The sequence below is a fragment of the Corylus avellana genome, chromosome 5 (genome assembly GCF_965113065.1).
Source record: "Corylus avellana chromosome 5, dhCorAvel1.hap1.2, whole genome shotgun sequence".
Taxonomy (NCBI): domain Eukaryota; kingdom Viridiplantae; phylum Streptophyta; class Magnoliopsida; order Fagales; family Betulaceae; genus Corylus; species Corylus avellana.
This window is the reverse complement of record NC_142494.1, coordinates 22,215,616-22,234,919: the sequence shown is the minus strand read 5'-3', so window position 1 is coordinate 22,234,919 and position 19,304 is coordinate 22,215,616. Positions and strand designations below refer to the sequence as shown.

General features: G+C 36.0%; 3 protein-coding genes and 1 non-coding gene across 4 annotated transcripts; 3 read left to right on the top strand and 1 right to left on the bottom strand.

Annotated features, from left to right (window-relative positions):
• The first annotated feature begins 2,898 nt into the window (after positions 1-2,898).
• On the top strand, positions 2,899-3,751 carry LOC132183211 (Integrase-type DNA-binding superfamily protein). The gene has a single exon (XM_059596613.2). The coding sequence runs from the start codon at positions 2,922-2,924 to the stop codon at positions 3,405-3,407; it is 486 nt and encodes a 161-aa protein (XP_059452596.2). The 5' UTR covers positions 2,899-2,921; the 3' UTR covers positions 3,408-3,751.
• Positions 3,752-5,004: 1,253 nt separating this feature from the next.
• HSD5 (hydroxysteroid dehydrogenase 5) lies at positions 5,005-8,637 on the bottom strand. Its single transcript, XM_059595835.2, has 6 exons — positions 8,351-8,637; positions 7,962-8,154; positions 7,093-7,178; positions 6,820-6,951; positions 5,986-6,150; positions 5,005-5,531 (listed from the first exon to the last, which is right to left on the bottom strand). The coding sequence occupies exons 1-6, from the start codon at positions 8,531-8,533 to the stop codon at positions 5,193-5,195; spliced, it is 1,098 nt and encodes a 365-aa protein (XP_059451818.2). The 5' UTR covers positions 8,534-8,637; the 3' UTR covers positions 5,005-5,192.
• Positions 7,787-7,860, top strand: TRNAN-GUU (transfer RNA asparagine (anticodon GUU)). The gene has a single exon. It is a non-coding gene; the product is annotated as a tRNA-Asn (tRNA).
• A 3,304-nt stretch (positions 8,638-11,941) lies between the features above and the next one.
• LOC132181092 (Protein kinase superfamily protein) lies at positions 11,942-18,830 on the top strand. Its single transcript, XM_059594157.2, has 8 exons — positions 11,942-12,430; positions 12,905-13,189; positions 13,836-14,153; positions 14,389-14,616; positions 14,743-14,843; positions 16,894-16,999; positions 17,097-17,336; positions 18,356-18,830. The coding sequence occupies exons 1-8, from the start codon at positions 11,942-11,944 to the stop codon at positions 18,533-18,535; spliced, it is 1,947 nt and encodes a 648-aa protein (XP_059450140.2). The 3' UTR covers positions 18,536-18,830.
• The last annotated feature ends 474 nt before the right edge of the window (positions 18,831-19,304 follow it).

Below are 19,304 nucleotides of genomic sequence, written 5' to 3'. Positions count from 1 at the left end.
TAGTGGAGGTAAATTGATCCAACTAGAAACCCATGCATATTTTAGCCTATTAAATATTTTTTAGGAAAGTCATTTTACAGGAAAATGTTTTACGATGAAAACATTTTTCAGCGTTTGGCACGAGCACGGAAAATTACAATTTTTATTTATTTTCATTTAATCATATTAACCTATAAAATGTAATTTTTATTCACAAGAATCACAACATAAAAATACTAATATACAATAATTTAAAAAATCAAACTAAAAATTATGTTTAATTAAAATATACAAATTAACTAACAATAATCATATAATTTCAATTTAAAAGAGTCATAAATAACATTCAACAATACATTTAAACTACCGATAAAAGTTCAATCATAAATATTACCAGGGCATAATTTTCCTTCAAACTGGGTTGAAGGAACTTTCTTCAACTCAGTCTATAAAAATGACATGTGTCATTTGAACATGTGAGATGCACATGTTTTTTTAATAGTATGGACAAAGTTGGAATAAATAATATTAAAAACTCATGTCTTTCTCCATGTGATTAAAAAAATGGACATATTTCATTTTTATATAATGGGTTGAAGGAAGTTACTCCAACCCAGTTTGGAAGAAAACTCTGTTCATATTACCATTAATTCAAATTCAACCACAAAATATTACAATATTTTCAAACTAATCAACATGATCACACAAACCGATCATATTACCATTAAAAGTGAATGAAGGGGTTGGAGTTGCCCACATCAGCTGAGAAAAAGACAAAGGGGTTGTTAAACCACTCCGACCAAAATAATTCTAAAAGTTACTTTTGTGTCCCTTAAAAAATGATGCTGCTTTTAAAATTATAATTTAATCAAAATTCAATAGTACTTAATCATAAGTTCAATGTTGATTTTAAGAGCCACATAATTCTTAGAGGAATACAAAAGAAACATGTAACATTACTCTTTCAACCTCCCATTCAAGGTGGTCGCATCACTCATTTACTTCTTTTTTATTATTATTATTATTATATTTTTTCATCTCGGCCACCGAGTTTGAATATTAAGAGTTACATGCATGCATATGGGATTGAGATACCCAAATATAGTAACAAAGGTTGAAATTCTAGTCGTCCCTTCCGCTATTGAGAAAGCCACCGCCAGAATATATAGATATTTTGCGTCAAAAACAAAGATAATTATTTGCTTAGAAGAAGAAAAAAAACACACAGGTTACTCTCCCATTCCTTGACTTCGTGGGAACACACAACCAACTAAGGTTTCCATACCAACTAGATGCATGTCCCATGTCAAGCCATCAATGATTATTTGAGAAATAAGATTAATGAGTTAATTGCCTCCTTTGATTAAACAAAATTCAACATATTACCTAAACAAATATTTGACCATAAATATGTACATACAGAACGTAAACCGAAGAATGGTTAATCAAATGATGTCGGCTGAGAATCGACGAAAATCTTAATTTATTCGCCACCATGCTCATGTGCACCAAATTGTTTTAGCTGTTTTTAATACGCCATCATTTTTCCGAAAATGATTCGCAATATTTGTTTTAAGGGACTTCGTAAAAATAAGGAAAAATTAAGTTCCCTAAGTTATACCGTTCCGTTTTCAACTACCCGTAAAACTATTAATTGAGTCAATGAAAGGCTCAAATTAAAGCCGAACAAAACAAAGTCGCACTTTTTCAATAATTAATGTCTTCACACGTTACGTTGCACTCATGTCAATACAGGTAATTAAATCTTCAACCTTTGCATGGCTCCAAAGTCCAAAATCCAAAGGTCCAAGAACTGAGTTGTCGACCAAGAGTCTCAAATCTTCTGGATTCAGGAAAGGCGACGCTGAAGTCAGCATCCCAACTTGGCAGGTCAAATTTTTCTGATAAAAAATTTCTACTCGAAGGTTGTTTTTTTTTTTTTAATAAATTCTGATATTACATTTTCTTTCATTTGGGCAATTTTTGGTATATTTAAAGAATTAATTCGATGTTTTACCCTTTTTTTTTTTTTAATGAAGATTCCGATTTTGATTTATTCAAATCCAATTTATTTTTTATTATCTCAATTAGACCCAATGTATACTATTTACTTAACAAAGTTTTTCCACAAGTAATTAATTAACCCAGGGCAACCAAATGCTTTGAAAGTCAACTACGTACACGTGATAAGAAGCATCTAATTATCTACCTTCTTAAGATATTGGTTGACATTTTTTGTGGTTATTTTATTAGTTTGACATTCTTCGTCTTTTCTTTTTTCTTTTTCAGATTTTCATTTATAATTTAGATGATTTGACATCGATATATTTCCAACCAATAATCTAATACCGACATAATTTTTTTTGTTTTTTTTAATGTTTTCACTCACAAATCACAATCCACGTAAATATCTTTTCAAATCACGTGGGGATGGTGGGGGGGTGGGGTTGGGGTGTGGGGTGGGATTCCCTCGGTTGACTTTCTTTAGTCTAAGAGACCAGCATGCCACTTGTGTTTATGACGTCATTCGTGACGTATGAAATAACGACCCAGTTTAGCGGTGTCCCCACTTAAAGTTTAGTGCCAACTGCCAAGTGGGCAGATCTTGTCGTGGTAACCACAAGGATCGACAAACCAGGTCTTCGCCTGTGCCCACGTACGGGATTTATGACAATAAATTCCCCAACACGTTTTTTGTTGGGCAGAAAGTAGAGCTAGCTTTCCACGTTACTGCTGCAATCCACCGTCCAAATTCTCTTGACGATCCAACGCCTTAACCCCTTCTTTACTTTTGACCGTTTAAAACCTTGACCCCTCGCCATCAATCTCTGCGATCATCTCCCCTTTTGACTTTCTATTTCCTCAACCTATATAAACCACTCCCTCAAGTTTCTGTTCTCAAAAGCTCTCACAGGAAGCTTCAAATATTACTACAGTGCAAAATGAGTTGCAGCTCGGAAGAAAGTGGCGCAAGCACGTCGTCGCAGAAGAAATACAGGGGAGTGCGGCAGCGGAAATGGGGCAAGTGGGTGTCTGAAATCCGGGTCCCCGGCACGCAGGAGAGGCTCTGGCTCGGCTCCTACTCTACGCCGGAGGCTGCGGCGGTGGCGCGCGACGTTGCGTTTTATTGTCTGCACAGACTGTCGGCGTTGGACAAGCTTAACTTCCCGCTAATGTTGCCTTCGATTGTCCGGACAGACATGTCTCCGAGGTCGGTGCAGAAGGCCGCCTCCGACGCCGGTATGGGTATTGATGCCCAGTTGATCGGAAACAAGTTGCCGGAGAGTGAAGTGAAGCAGGATCAAGGTGGCGGTGCGGGTCATGGGTTGTGGGAGTATGTCGGAGACAATTGTACTGGGATGTCGGGATTTGGAAATGAGGTGAAAGAAGGAGAAGCTTTCAGCATTTCCATTGACGATTATCTTTGATCAGCATGCGCGCAGTAGTTTTTCCCATGTGTATATAAGTATATGTGGCTTCCATTCAAAACCAACGGCTCATTTTAGAGGTTTTTTTTATGGATAGCCTTTTAATTTCGAGTTCCACTAATATGTAGAAGTCTTGTTGACCTTTTTGTCGTCTCAAAAAGATATTGTAATGCAGTTTTCATTAATTAGAACAGAGCCTCTGCTCGGTGGTAGACCGTAGACCGCGTGGAGAACCAGTGAATGATATGCAGGCTTGAGAGTTGAGGCTGCAGATTGGTCCACCTCATCCATTGAGCCATTAAGATTAAAAGCTGTGGTTTAAATTTGTTGACTCCCTAACTTTGACCAACTTTATGGACCCGATAATTAAAATCTATATAAAAGTTAAAAGTAGAGCCCACACACAAATTCCGCCTCCTGGAACTTGCTCCTGCTTCATAGACTGGGCCCAATTTTAATTGTAACCTGAATAAGTGGTATATGTACGTGTAGCACAAGTGTCTTCACATTTATTAAACCCCTATTATTTATATATATATTATGTGTACCAAATTCATCAGATTGGAATCATTGGATGATAGCTTATCAACCATTTAATCTATATATGTAAGATATTATGTGTACCAAATTCATCAGATTTGGAATCATTGGATGATAGCTTATCAATCATTTGATCTATATATGTAATATAAATCCGGAAATATAAAATTTCTATGCTGAATATCAGAAATTCTCTTCATAAATATCCAGGTATATGACTTCTTTGACGTCATCGGGTTTTGTTATTTGGGGAAGGTAAGATTCAATGATAAAGTTTATTATCTCTTTATTAATTTAAATTTTTAGGATAAATTGCTAATTTGTTATATATACATAGCCAAGGGCGCATCTACAGCCTAGGTTGGGGGACTAATTGTCCCACCAAATTTTTTATAAATTTGCTTAAAATATGTCAGTTTTAAAAATTTGTCTTTCCAAAATAATATTTTTGTCCTCTCAAAATGATATTTTTGTCCCATTTTAATTCTTTTTTTTTTTTTTAGTTTTGGCCCCCTCCCAAAAAAAAAAAACAATAATTTGTGTCCCCTTTTATTATTATTTTTTTCTAGTTTACCCCCCTTTCAAACATAAAAAACCTAAAATACCTCATTCATTTTGTTTCGCTTCATATTCTAGTTCACTTCTAACCAGAAGCTCAATTTGGTTTGGAATTCTGATTGAATATATAAAAGGAAAAGTTAAATGATTTGGGTTCTTTAATGAGCTTTTAACCAATAATCAGTTACCATTGTTTGACTCGACTCTTAGCATTGTTGTTATTTGAAGCTTCAGGGAATTGTTAAAAAAAAAAAGAGTATACACTCAAATGTATATAGAACGTATTTAGTTTATTTTGCTAGTTATTTATATTATTGTGTGTTTGTGATGTCATTAGATTAACTGTAAGACTTCTATGTTTTTATTTTATATAAACACACACAAACATGCATATAAAGAGATTATATCTGTCTATATGCTTTTGTATTATATAAGTTTGTTCATCTCCCCTACGTCTCCCACACCATAGTTCCGCCCCTGTATAGCTAGCTAGCTACCACATGAGAAGCTAATATCCGGAAAGAGCTAGGCATCATCCGACATTTATGTTTTTTATTAAACAGAGTATAGAAATATCTGTACGTGACAAATTTCCAGCACAAAAAAAACCGAATTATCTATTTATAGAAGGTACGAGGTACATGCATGCAAGGATGTAGGGGTTGTACTTGTACGTGAAAGCATTTTTCATTCCCATTTGAGCTGCTGCTGCTGCTGCGGAGTGGAGAATTGGGAGTAGTGAGTGGGACTAGCAAGAAGCTGTTTCCTGGGAGGGGTGCCTTCAATTAGAGGCTTTGCAGAGTACTCCAGCTGCAGGGGCCTCCCCGTGCCCACCAGAGATGTTTTCCTCGCGCCATGCGAGGAAAGAAGAATTCGCAGCGTCCAATTCAGAACATTTGGTGCAAAAAACCTGTAGAGGAGGAATATATCATACCAGCTTGGAAACTTCACGTATGATTCTCCTTTGCATGCCCCAGATACTATCAGCCTTGCATACTCCTCCATTGATCCACCACTCACATGTACCTAAATTAAACAAAAACATTTATATATGCAAGGTTGTTTTTTATTTTTTATTTTATGCACAGATAACCAGGACATGCCTGATTAGATTTCAAGATACCGTGCAAAACGTCCCCCATAAGGACTGGATAAAGTTCAGGCTTTCAATCACGGGCTTGCCCTAAGAAATTGTTTGCACTCAAAGAAGTTGAATAGATGCATGATGCTTCATGAGCTGGGCCGGGGCAGAACTAGAGTTTTATGTGTTGGGGGGACAAAACATCTAGAAAAATATATTTTATTGGGGTAGGGGGGGTGGGGGAATTTAGTGGTTCGGCCTCTGTTTATGAGGTACTAAGACCAACTGATTTACCACTTGAGCCATCCCTCCGATTCACATATATGATAATTAATTATGGTGCCTCAAATGATTTATATATATATATGAATTGAAAGGCATGATCGATAAAGAACTTACTTCTCTTTCTTCCTTCCATTGCATCTCAGCCCCCTCCTCTAGCATGAACTTGCCTCCAGTCATTTCACTCCCAATCCAACCATGTGTTGCGATTGTAACTCCAATGTCATCTTTCACTTCGAATCTCAGTGTCTCGTAGAAGTTTACAAGAGCTGCCTTGGCAGCCTAGAGGTTCACAACACAGAAAGAAAAGGAAAGCCAATAAACTCTCTCTGATTAAGGCAATTAAATGGCGTCCAGTCAGGGATGAAAACAGTTTAAACGTGGCCATAAACAAAAGAGACAATGAAAAGGACAAATCATGTTGGCCTCATCAATTATATTGTCGTGTTGAGTTGTGTTGTGTGTGCAAGCATACATTTTGATATGAAACACACGCTTAATCCCACATTTTTAAGAGCATTGAACTAGGTATATATAGCCACTTTTTAAAACCATTAAATAATATCAAACTCTCTAAATATTTTTCTACTTTTAATTAAATATTATTTTTTATTGATTAAACCAAATACCATGAAACTAACTTCAATGCCCAGCTGGGGTACATGACTTCAATTTTCATACTCAATGGAAATCAACCAAGTCTTAATTAATTAATCCATCACCAACTTGCCAATTGTCCTCACATGTGTAATAAAACACCCACACGCCCATCAAAAGTATAATATTCAAACTTATATCTAACCCAATTAGTGATTGGCAATGACTGTAATTTATAATATTTAAGTTGTGTTCAAATAGAGAGCAAAACTACCTAATTAATTATCCTCAACAGAAAAGAAAAAAGAATATATATATATATATAAAAGCCATGCTTTGGTTCATGATACTCACAGCATACAAACTCATTCTTGGCAGAGGTAACCAGTTCTCCACTGATGCATTAACAATGACTCGACCATTGCTCTGGTGCAGGTAAGGTAAAGCAACAAATGTTGGATAAATATTTCCCCAAAAATTTATGTCCTGCAGGCCACAAAAATGTTAATTAATTACTGTAGTGGCAACTAAGAGCAAAAGTGCACACACTTTGTTAAAAGTAATTAATACTTTGAAGGATTAATATTATTAATTAGACAGAAGCTAGCTAGAACGTGTAATTATTACCAGCAAATGTGGAAACACAGATGTATCAGTCGCTTCCTCGAAGTAGAAAGTATGTCCCAGACTTGCTGTGTTTACAAGATGATCCACTGCAGAATTTGAGGTCAAAATATGAAGTAGTTAAAAATAGATAAAAGAGAATGCGACAGTAATTTTTGTATAAAACACAAGTTTATTTATCAATTCAATTATCCTTACGACTCCCACTATTAATCCACCTATACTAAAAGCCTTATTTATTTTTCTAAGCAAATGGGCAGGAGGGAGCATGAGTCGTGATCGTGGTAACACATGTCTATTGGGAATAGGGGCTAAACTGTGGGAACAATAGGCGTTCCCTTAAACCATAACCTGATCATGCGGCCCTACCAAAACATCAATAGTTCTCAAGGCAACTAATATTAATTAAATTTGTGTAAGTAATTTTTTATTGCGAAGAGTTGAACTCACATTTTAGTACGTGTCCAATTTCATGGGAATTTCCTTAAGATCGACCACTAAACCACTGCTATGGTGAAGAAAGCCTTCTTAATTTATTGATTGAGCAATATTATATATGGCAACATCGACCAAAACCCAAATACACAAATCAGGCAATTCATAGAAATACGATCAAAATCTATTCAAACCAAAATTTTAGAATCGTATAATTGACAAATTTGTATCAATTATTATCAATACTGCATCTTAATAAGAAGCTGGAATAGCTCAGTTGGCTAGAGCGTGTGGCTGTTAACCACAAGGTCGGAGGTTCGAGCCCTCCTTCTAGCGCTTTTTTTTTTTTTTTTTTTGGAGCATTTTAATAAAATGAAGCAAAAAGTAGCTCTCTATATATATATATATTGGGTGATGATCAGCGACATATAATATACCACGCCCAAAGATGTTTATTGTTTCATTGACGAATCTTCTACATTCGTCTTCCTTGACAACATCTGCAGCTATAACTGTGACATGCCTTGCACCCATGAACCTTGCATTCTCACTTATCACTCTCAGCCTACTCTCTCTCCTTGCCACCAACACAAGATTTGCTCCCCTCTTTGCATATTCATATGATATTTGCTGCATTCAAAAACACAACTTTTCATGTAAAATTCAGTCAGATTAATAGCTTGTTTTCTGCAACCTGTGTTAGATTTAGAAAATTACGTACCAATAAATAAAAGAGAAAAAGAAATTAAGGGTATGTCATTAATTTAATTTACTTATCAAGGAAATATAAATGCAAAACTTGAAAAAAAGAAAGAAAGAGAATTACCTCCCCTATCCCAGAGGAAGCTCCAGTGATAATAACCACTTTATCTTCCATATTTTCACTATTAAAGGACTTGTAAAGCCACTCACAAGCATTGAGAAAGCACAGGGTTGGCCATGCGAAGGCCAGCATCACCAAGCTCGCCGGAGGCACCACCCAATTCAAGACAGAGTTAAACAGATCCATCGCCAAAAAGCTATTTCACCCAAAAAATTGCTTCAGATCGAAACCAGAGAGAAAAGAACAGAAAAGTAGAGTTATGAGAGAGAGATCATGCGGATAAGGAAGAAGGGCTAGCTGTTGGGTTTGACATATAGTGGTAGCCGATCAACACCGTAAATTACATGCAAGAGGCCCCAAAGCACACGTGTTGGTTGAGCAATCTCATGTTATGACGAATGGAGTGTTTTTTGGATTCTCCTGCATGATTTCTGCTCAACTCTGTGCCTCTTTTTGTCCATTGCAACACCCCCTATTATCCACACCTGTCCCCTTTAGTAATTACCCTCTCTCCATCTGTTTACATTTTAAGAAATATTAAGCTACAGTTTATATATATATATATATATAAAAGTTTTAATAATTTATTTTAGGGTTAATAACTTTTTTTAATACTTGATTTTAATGTTTTTCTTTTTTCTTTTCTAGGTTTTATGACAAATATAGCATTTCAGATTTTAGAAAAGACTGAATTATCACCTTCGTTAATTTTTGTCAATCCTCCGCTAACGGAAGTTCAAGTCATTGCCACATAATTACCTAATATCTCAACACGTGTCCACCTTAAAAAAAAAAAAAAAAAAAAAAAAAACTATATGTAAATCCACGCGGGTATAACATTAAACTTAAATAAAAAATTGAAATAATTTGCCCCTCTCCTCTGTTTCTCCGTCCATTCCTTTGATGCTTTCCATACTATTTTCTCAAGACTCTCTAAGCAATAAATGCCCCAAATACCACGGGATTCCTCCTCTTAATTGCTTTCTTCGTTTTGAATACTTCTTCAAATGCATCGAAAACTCACAGCAAGTTCATAGATGGTTCTCACCTTCTCAGCTACGCAGCCTCAAAGGGTATATAAGCATGGCTACAACAATGTTCTGCAGCTACCCAAGAGAGCAAATTGATCCGTCTTGCAAAACAAGCAATCACCCAATTCATTTTCAACAGTTTAATGAGGAAAAGATAAGACTTTGAGCGTGTTTTCCAATGCTTCGACGAAGATGGTGATGGGAAAATATCAGCTTCAGACTTGGGGCATCGGCTGGGTCTCCTGGGCGGTGGAGATCTGTTCTTGCAGGAAGCCCAGGTTGCAGTTGAGGCATTGGATTTCGACGGAGATGGTTTCTTGGGTTTGGTCCTTTGGAGGATTTTGTTGGGATAATGGAAGTGGGGGGAGAGATTTTGGCGAAGATGAAGGATTTCAATTTTTTTGTTTAAGTTTAATCTTATACCCACGTGGATTTACCATTTATTTATTATTTTTTGAGGTGGACACGTGTCGTGATATTACGTGATTATGTGGCGATGATGTGGACTTTCGTTAGTGGGGGATTGATGAAAATTAATGGAGGTGGTGATTCGGTCTTTTCCAAAATCTGAAGTACTAAATTTGTCATGTTTTAAAATCTAAGGAAGAAAAATAAAAACATTAAAACTCAGATACCAAAAAGGTTATTGACCCTTTATTTTATTTGTGTACGATTTTATATTTTATATTTCTTAACTAATCTTTGTTTTGAGAAATGCTAGAGAGCCAAAGAGTAGGAGCCATAATTCTTTCTAAATTGGCGTGACAAGAATTTTAAATTTAATTTTTTTTTTTTTCATTTTAAAATTTTTGCCACGTCAATTTGGAAAGAATTCTGGCTCATTCTCTTTGGCTTTCTAGCACTTTTTCTTCTTTTTTTTTGACATGTTCGCATAAGAGGAGGAGAAAAATTCATACTAGTGACATTCACTTCATTAGACGTGATCTCAACCAATTAAACTACCTCTTGAGGACCTAACACTTCTCCTTTTCGTCAACCTTCATGTACATTTTTTTTTTATTAAAATCAACGATTAATTATTCCTCATTTACTTTCAAAGTTGGTGTACTTGCTTGTGGCGGAACTAAAAGTCTTAATTTGAGGGGGCAAATTTTTTTTTTTTTTAAATATTGTGGGTAAAAATAATTTTTAAGGTCTATTTTATAAAAATTAATATATTTTTTTTTTTGAAAGAAATTTTTTGTCTGACCACCTTAGGGCCCAAGGGCTAAGGTTGTTATGCCAAGAGCAGAACAAATATATTTAGTTTGGGGGGAGTAAAAGTTAATTTTTAAATGTTTTTTTTTTTTTTTTTTTTTTTTACCACCCCTTGGCTTGGAGGGGTTCTGCCCATGTACTTGCTAAACCCAGCCGAGAAAGAAAAATGTTACTCAATATTCTTTGAGTGTTAATTTTTTTTTTTTTTTTTTGTGCTGTTTTCATTGTTTTTTTTTTTTTAAATAGTAGACATAAATGTGTTAAACAGACCCAAAAAAAAAAAAAAAAAAAAAAAGCTAAAAAGTTAACATTTATAAAAGAAAAAAAAAAGAAAAAAAAAAAACAAAGGCGTGGTCCCAACTCATCTTAGTTCATGGAATTAAAAAATAAAAAAATATATAAATAAATAAAAAGATGAGGTGGAAAGGGAAAACTAGAAATAGAAGTGCGTCGCACATCTGCAAAATTTGTTTGGAAAGCGGTCGTACTATTCTCCTCCCACTCTCCCCTGTTTCTGTGCGGCTCTACCAGAATCAAAACATTCCCATTTCTTGATTGTTTTCTCCTTTAAATAGATAAAATCCATGTTCTCTCAAGCCCTTTCTCTCTCCCTTTCTCGAGAGAGAAAGAGAGAACTGGGTCAGCCAAACAGCCACCAAGCTGTCAACTCCCGAAACCATCGTTCTTTCGCATTTTTAGGCTCAACCCACTCCCGCAAATCTCTCTCGTGACCCACATTGCAAATCAGACCAATCTCCAATACCCATAATTTTTTTTTTTCATTTTTTTTTTTTTTGGATTTTCCATCCATGTCCTCTGTTTCCTTCCAATTAACTTGAACACTTTTAATTCATCGTTCAAGTACCGGAAACACCTGCATTAAGAACATTTGTTTTGTTTTTCTTTTTCACATTTTAATATTTTCATGTTCAGTGCAGGGTTTTCTGGTCTGGTTGTTTCCATTGTCTAATTTTGAAATTGTATTCTTGTTTGTCGCTTTTTTTTTTCTTTTTTTTTTTTTCTTTTTTTAATAATTATTATTTTTTTATTGTAAAATTTAAAGTTTCAATTTTTTCTGAAACATTCTTTGTCGCATACACCCACATTTTCATTAAAAATATCGAAACTTTGCCAGTTGCAAGAGAATTCTGGGGCTTGTGCTGCAATTTTCTTTTGTCCCAAGTTTCTGGGAACCTGAGGTTAATCAAAACGCAGAGCATAAGGTGCCGGTTTTCATATCGAGCATAATTGATTTTTGAGCACCCAGATTGAGATTTGAGGAAATGTTGATTGGCTGAAACTGGAAGCTCCCCCTGGGAAAAATGTAGGTGTAGCCATTTAATTAATGGTTGCGATTTTGCGAAGGGGCTTGTTGTTCATTTGTAGAACGTTCCGAGCTGGGAATATGGGCTGCATTTGCTCCAAAGGAGCCCCTGACAAAGTTGATGAGTATGAGAGAGAGAAGGAGCCCAACAAGTCTTCGGTTCAATTGGTGGCTCCTGCTCCCTCAAAGAGACAAGAGTTTGTAGTGGAGGTTGGACGGGTTGATGGCTCATTGGCCTCACAAGCGCCTGCCAATGCAGCAAAGGACAATGAAGAGAAGAAAAGGATGGTTGTGCAAAAACCAACCAGTGGCCATCACCAGAGATGGGCAACAATGGATTTGGGATCGAGTAGAGAACACCCAGAAATGTCTAGGATAATTAGCATGCCCAATGGTGCCAAAGGAGAGCAAATTGCGGCCGGGTGGCCGTCTTGGTTAACTTCAGTTGCAGGAGAAGCCATCAAAGGGTTGTTGCCTCGACGGGCAGAGTCTTTCCAGAAGTTAGACAAAGTTAGTTCTCTTTACATATTACAATGTCTTCCCTTTTTTGATTATGTTGCTGATATGTGATCGTTTCGTTTCTTTTCTTTTCTAGATATAGCTTTCTTTTTTGCTCTGAAAGAATGGTGTTGTAATGGTGTTTGATCAACTTCTCTGTGCCCCTGCAATTATTAAATATCTTTAGCTATATTATGGAGAAGTACAATGTTATGCTCACACTTAAAACAGATTTTAGCATCACAAATATCATATAAACCAAGAACTATGATTGAAAAGTTCTACTTACTAATCATATATCTGTACTATTTTCTATGAACTGCATGATATTTTTGAGGAATAATATCTGTTATAATGTGATAATTATGAAAGAAAAACGAAATTAGTAGAAGAGGACAAATTTATTTTTATTAACGTGATAAAAAGAGTTATATGCTCGTTCAAAGTCTTATATATTAATATTCAAATGGGGTGCTTTTAATGCAGATTGGACAAGGAACTTACAGCAGTGTATATAAGGCTTGTGACCTTGAAACTGGAAAAATTGTTGCAATGAAGAAAGTTCGATTTGTAAATATGGATCCAGAAAGTGTCCGTTTTATGGCTAGAGAAATCCATATTCTGCGTAAACTTGACCATCCAAATGTTATGAAGCTTGAGGGATTAGTCACTTCAAGAATTTCAAGCAGCTTGTACCTTGTCTTTGAGTACATGGAACATGACCTTGCTGGGCTTGCAGCAACACGTAGCATCACATTTACTGAACCACAGGTACCTTCTCTTCTAGCTTTCACTTTTAAAAGTTTGAAGCGTATCCATTTTGAGTATGATTTCTCAATGCATTGGGTGTTCAGGCCGAAAAAAGTAAAGATATTGGGTGGACTTACCAGATGCACCAGGGGACTGTAATTTACCAAGCATTTAATCATAGACATTTCATGGTTCATTAAAAGCATTTCCCATCTCTATTTCAACAATTAAAAAGCGTTAGATGAATTTACTTTAAAAAAAAATAAAAAATAAAAAAAGAAGAAGAAGAAGAAAGTAGAAGAAAAAGAGCAAGAACACCAGTGGAAATGGACAACCAGAAGAATCTACAAAGCCATATTGTTGTTTTGATTTGATTTATTCTGCCCAGGCATGTGTTTCACTGTGATCAACATGACCTTGTTTTGATGGACTAAAGTCATTTTTGGCTGCCCAAAGAAATGAGTGGAACCACTTTTTCAATCAATACCCAAAGCTGGAATTTTATATGGACTTGGCATCCCTACTGGTGCACTTACTTTGTGGTCTGCAATTTTCTTATCTGGAAAAGATTGAAATAAATTTTACTCTCACTTATTCCATTTAAGTTGCACATTCCTTTGCTTGCAATAATGCTAGTCTAAAATGTATTTGTGTGACGGGCTTGCAGATTAAATGTTATATGCAACAATTGCTTTGTGGCCTTGAGCACTGCCATAGTCGTGGTATCTTGCACCGAGACATCAAGGGTTCGAATCTTCTGATTGACGATAATGGAGTTCTTAAGATTGGAGACTTTGGTCTGGCCAACTTTTTTGAGCCTGATCAAAAGCAGCCATTGACTAGTCGAGTGGTAACTCTGTGGTATAGAGCACCTGAACTTTTGCTTGGTGCTACGGAATATGGAGCTGCTATTGATTTGTGGAGCACTGGTTGCATCCTTGCAGAACTGTTTGCTGGGAAGCCTATTATGCCTGGAAGAACGGAGGTAATCTTCTTATTGATTACATTAGTTGAATCTTACACATACTTCGTAAGGTGTAAGGAACGTCATTGTCTATGCTCATTATGATTTCCTACTATATGTAGCCATATGCCTCCTAATCAGAGTTTTCTCTGGTCTTACAGAACTTGTGTCAATATAGTAGTTTTCACAAATGCGTATCATTTCTACTTATAATTTTTTTTTAACTAGTTGTCAACAAAATCCTGACTATTACCAGGTGGAACAAATGCATAAGATTTTTAAGCTTTGTGGATCGCCCTCTGAGGACTATTGGCAGAGATCAAGATTGCCTCATGCAACTAGTTTCAAACCTCAACACCCTTACAAGCGTAATGTTTTTGAGACATTCAAAGACATTCCTTCTTCGGCTTTGGCTCTTGTTGATAAACTCCTTTCAGTAGAACCAGAGAATCGAGGATCAGCTGCTTCTGCACTTAGAAGTGAGGTAAATTTGAGTTTCCCTTTGTAACTCTTAGACCTTATGTCTTACTTGGGATATTATCCTAACCTCATTTATAATTGTGTTGGAATTATTGGATATACATTTATGGTTTTATTTTTTCCATACCAGTTCTTCACAGCAAAGCCCCTACCCTGTGACCCATCAAGTTTACCGAAATATCCTCCAAGCAAGGAGTTCGATGCCAAGCTTCGAGATGAGGAAGCAAGAAGGTATGCTATTTGAGGGCATCATCTCTCTCTCTCTTAGATACAGAAAGAAAATGTTTGATTCTTTCATCCATGAATAGCTCAAGCTGTGACTTAATTCCATTACTTCACTAAGATGAACATACTCTCTCAAATTGTAGTAGGAGTGACTTGTAAAATATCAACTACTCCCATCTTAAAATAGTCTACAACTAGTTTGTCTATGTCATAATTTTGGTCCACTCTAAAAATACAAAGAACCTTTTAACTTCTGTCATCATATGCATTGTGATACTGTCTTCTTTTACAAGTAAAAGAATCTACTAAAAATGATACCTTTCTTAAATATGCTTTTCCAAAGCGAACAATTTTTAGGGGATGTAGTAATTAAAATTTAGGGAAAAATACGTTTAGCCCCCCAAACTTACACCACCCTGGCACTTATACCTCCAAACTTTACAAAGTGACGCTCGACACCCTCCAATTACCACTCTGTTACAATAAACACCCTCCGTTAGTATTTTATGTCAAATTGGATAGAAAATCTGTCTCGTTCACCATCATGAATTTTTTTTACTTAAAACTTTCCAAAATGGCCCTAAATGGCCCTAAACGAAACCAAACCACTCCAATAGGCTGTGGGTGCAGTTTGGCCACCCTCCTTTCCATTTCCAAGTGTGGATAAACCGCCCCCACAGCCTATGGGATGGTTTGACCACCTCTTTTTACAATTTCAGGGCCACCCTTTCCTTTCTGAGCTAATCAACTATGGAATTGGTTCGGCCATCCCATTTCCATTTGCTGAACCACCCCTACAGCCTTTTGGGGGTGGTTTGGCCACCCCCTTTCCTTTTTGGGGGTGGTTGAACCAACCCCACAAACCCTCTTTCCTTTTTCAGAGGTGGTTGAATCACCCCCACACCTTTTCATTTTTGGGGTGGCCGAACCACCCTCACCCCATAGCTTATGGAGTGGTTCAGCCACACCTTCAGGGGTTTTGTGAATAATTTTTTGAGGAAATTTTGGCAAATCAATTTTAGCTAAAGGGGCATTTTGGGGATGTTTTGACCAAAAAAGTCATGTGCAGGTCACTTGACACAATTTATGTCCAATTTGATGGAAAATGCTAATGAAGGTTTTTGTTAACCATAACAGAGTGGTAATTGGAAGGAGCTAAGTGTCACTTTTTTAAAGTTTGGAGGTATAAACTGACGTAAGTTTGTGGGGTTAAGTGTATTTTTACCTTAAGTTCATCAAATCTTATACTTGAGTCTGACAATGTTACTTGGGGACCTTAAAATTAAGGGTTCTAGCATTGTCTAAACACAAAGATTTGCCAGCTTCTGTAATATGCTGATAACATTCTAGCACCTAACCAGCAAAATGTGTCCCCACCTGGTGCTGGTAGATGAGTCGCCATCATAGATTAACACATCCCATTAAGCCTAATGATGATTTTTCTGTTTATTGTACTTTCTAGCCATAAGTTTCTCTAATAATTTTTTTTGAATTGGTTTATGTTCTTTAATATCTCTATTTGGTTCTCTCCATGTGCCACAATTACTTAAAATTGGAATTTAGGGTCGTATACGCTATCTCATATACTTGTTATATAAGAACTGCAATGAGCTGCCTATTGTAAATATTGCATTTTTATTACTATTAGAAGGTATATCTTTCTCTCCTCATATATCCAAGTAAAATGTTGTGCCGTTGGGTGCATTAGCCAGTGTATCAAATAGGTGTAACTGAAACTTCAGTATTGTTGTATACTGCATTGTCCCAAAAGAGTTAGCTCCTGCATATAAAAATGCGAAGAAACAAATAGAAAAAGGTGTTTTGAAACTTGTACAAGACCATATTTTTAAAGCTGCTTGGCACCATATATGTGGCTTTGGCTTGGAGACGTTATTTGCATAGAAGCCTCAAATGCAACATTTTCCACAGCTTGAATGACAATCTTTTTCCATACGTTTTATTAAAATTTCCAGAGGGTGCTGCCTTCAAATTTTTTTTGGGCATTGCACTAACGCAATTTTGTTTGTTTATTTTTTATTTTTTTAAAAAAATTCAGGCGGAAAGCTGCAACTGTAAAAGGACATGGTCCTCAATCTGTTCGAAGGGGTACCAATGCAGTGCCAACACCAGAATTCAATGGCCAGGGAGATATTTCTTTGAAGGTACTTTTTGAGGTTGAAAGACGCCTATTCATTATTCTTGTACTTTTCATTTCTTTAGCCTTCACTCATATGGCTAACTTAAACATGGAAGGGACAGTCAAATCCCAAAGCCTCAAGTCATAAGTACGATCCCCTGGAGGATGGTGGGTCTGGTTTCCTGATGGAGCCGCCTAGAGGAGGGAGGCAGAATGGCCTCTCTAGTTCTAGTTCAATGGTGCACCCCTGTGCAGTAGGATCATCATGGAATAAGACGGCAGCCCCTGCAAGAAACAGTGGAGAGTCACAGGTGCAGAAGTCTCACATACCTCAGGCAGTCCCTGGAAAAGATCCTGGAGTGGTAAATAATCAACTAACTCTTTCTGCTCACATCCCCTTCTTAAGTTTACTTTTTCTCACAAGTAAAAACTGTGGACCTGAAACCTAAACGGGACTGTAATAAGAATTCAGTAGCTTTCCTCTTCTACTGATAAATTATTATTCATCCAAAAAAAAAAAAAAACTACGTATGACAACATTCCATTTTTTTGAAATTGTGGTGCCTTATGCAGTTAACGAATTTTCTCAATATTTTGACGATTTACTAATTTCTTTTTAAGATAACACTGTTAGATGTTTGTATGCATCTTCCATTCAATGTGTTGACCTTTCATTACCTCTACTGCAGCAAATAACTATTTATCTTACGCATGAGAGACAGGCAAAGGTTAGGAATATGAACTTAGGGCTTTTCTCATATCCTTTTTTTTTTTCCTTTTTACTGCGTACATATTATGCAGTGATTGAAAGTTAATGTGAGCATTACAGGAAACGAAATCATGTTCTTCCCTTTCATGAAGCATTAGATAAAAATTTAGTAAATTGATTAAAGTATATTAAGACATTATTACCCCTTCATGATGAATATTCTCAATCAATGGAGCATCCTAAGAGGGCAATATCAATTTAGTAATAGAGATGGATTGATATAAAATCTAGATTTTATTGAGAGGAGAGAACAAACAGAAGAAAGACAAAGTAAATACAGAAGTATAATTAACATTTGAACCCCATTCATGATTGATGGGATTTGAACCAAAGTTCTTTTGAGATTTTGTGTTGTTCAAGCTGCTTATTTAGTTCTATTGTTTGGCATGCTTTTCAAATGACTTATTATGATAATGATTATAAACATGTTAGACATACATATTTAACACACGTCACATTTTATTTAACCTGCTGAAGATTGTTTTCCAATATTGTTTATTTTACTCTTTTGTATGTTCTTTTCAAATTACTGCTTCCTGTTGTACATTAATTTGGTGATGTTCACTTATTCCCGAGTATTTAACAATACTTCCTCTCCTTCTTTAATTGCAGGGATATGTACCAAAGAAGAACAGAATCCACTACTCTGGACCATTGATGCCCCCGGGGGGAAACCTTGAAGACATGCTCAAAGAGCATGAGAGACAAATACAACAGGCTGTCCGTAAAGCGCGCCTTGACAAGACCAGGACCAATAAAAACTATGATAATTGTCATTCAAGAAATGTCTGATGATCCCCAAAATATGAAACTCATGTGCCTTGGTGGGTAGGGATTCTGTATGTATGACCTAGTTGTTCAGCTGACCAGTGAATGCAACTTGCAAACCAGTAGGAAACTACTTTCATAATCACCACATATTGATAGATATAATATGCCACTAAGGTTTAACCTAGAATGTTGCAGAGGAAAAAGAAGAAAGAAGAAGAGAAAGAAAAGAAGTCATTCAAGATGGTTTGGAAGGGTCTGGGCATTTCTTTCATTGTTTGGACAGGATGGGAAGGCGGTTGCTTTGTATAGTGGAAAGGTTTTGTTCAGTGGAAGTCAGTATATATTCATTTTGTATCTAGTGTTTTTTTGTTGTTGTACTTACAAGATGGAAAGATACAGAATCTTTCTGTCAAGCTTTAGTCATTTTGCTAAGCTTGCAACAATTTAAGGCATTAGTTACTGGTTTTTGACAAGTAATAATATCTTAGATCTTAATTTACTTTTTGTTGTTTATCAATAATTAGTAATTAATAGTTGAAAGGGAAAACATTTATAGATATTGGGAAATAATTTAAAGATACTAGGAATCATAAAACAGAACCTTTGTGAGAAAAGAACCATTGAAGTGCAGCTAACTCATTGAATCATGACTGGGAGAGACCCCCTTTGTAATCCCTTTCCCTCTTCCCCACTTTGCTTAAAAAAAAAAAAAAAAAATCCATTGAATCATGACTGAGTTATTAAAAACAAAGGAAATGACAATCATCCAGGCTTTCTTTCTAAATTCTAG

Bases quoted from the DNA above. Each gene is read 5' to 3' on its own strand.
- LOC132183211 (XM_059596613.2), top strand. From the start codon at position 2,922: ATGAGTTGCAGCTCGGAAGAAAGTGGCGCAAGCACGTCGTCGCAGAAG.
- HSD5 (XM_059595835.2), bottom strand. From the start codon at position 8,533: ATGGATCTGTTTAACTCTGTCTTGAATTGGGTGGTGCCTCCGGCGAGC. The intron at 6,151-6,819 runs GTGAGTATCATG...GTGAACCTCTAG, and splicing joins CAAGAATGAGTTTGTATGCT to GCTGCCAAGGCAGCTCTTGT. The intron at 5,532-5,985 runs GTAAGTTCTTTA...TGTTTAATTTAG, and splicing joins AATGGAAGGAAGAAAGAGAA to GTACATGTGAGTGGTGGATC.
- LOC132181092 (XM_059594157.2), top strand. From the start codon at position 11,942: ATGGTTGCGATTTTGCGAAGGGGCTTGTTGTTCATTTGTAGAACGTTC. The intron at 14,617-14,742 runs GTAAATTTGAGT...TTTCCATACCAG, and splicing joins CTTCTGCACTTAGAAGTGAG to TTCTTCACAGCAAAGCCCCT. The intron at 17,000-17,096 runs GTACTTTTTGAG...TGGAAGGGACAG, and splicing joins AGGGAGATATTTCTTTGAAG to TCAAATCCCAAAGCCTCAAG.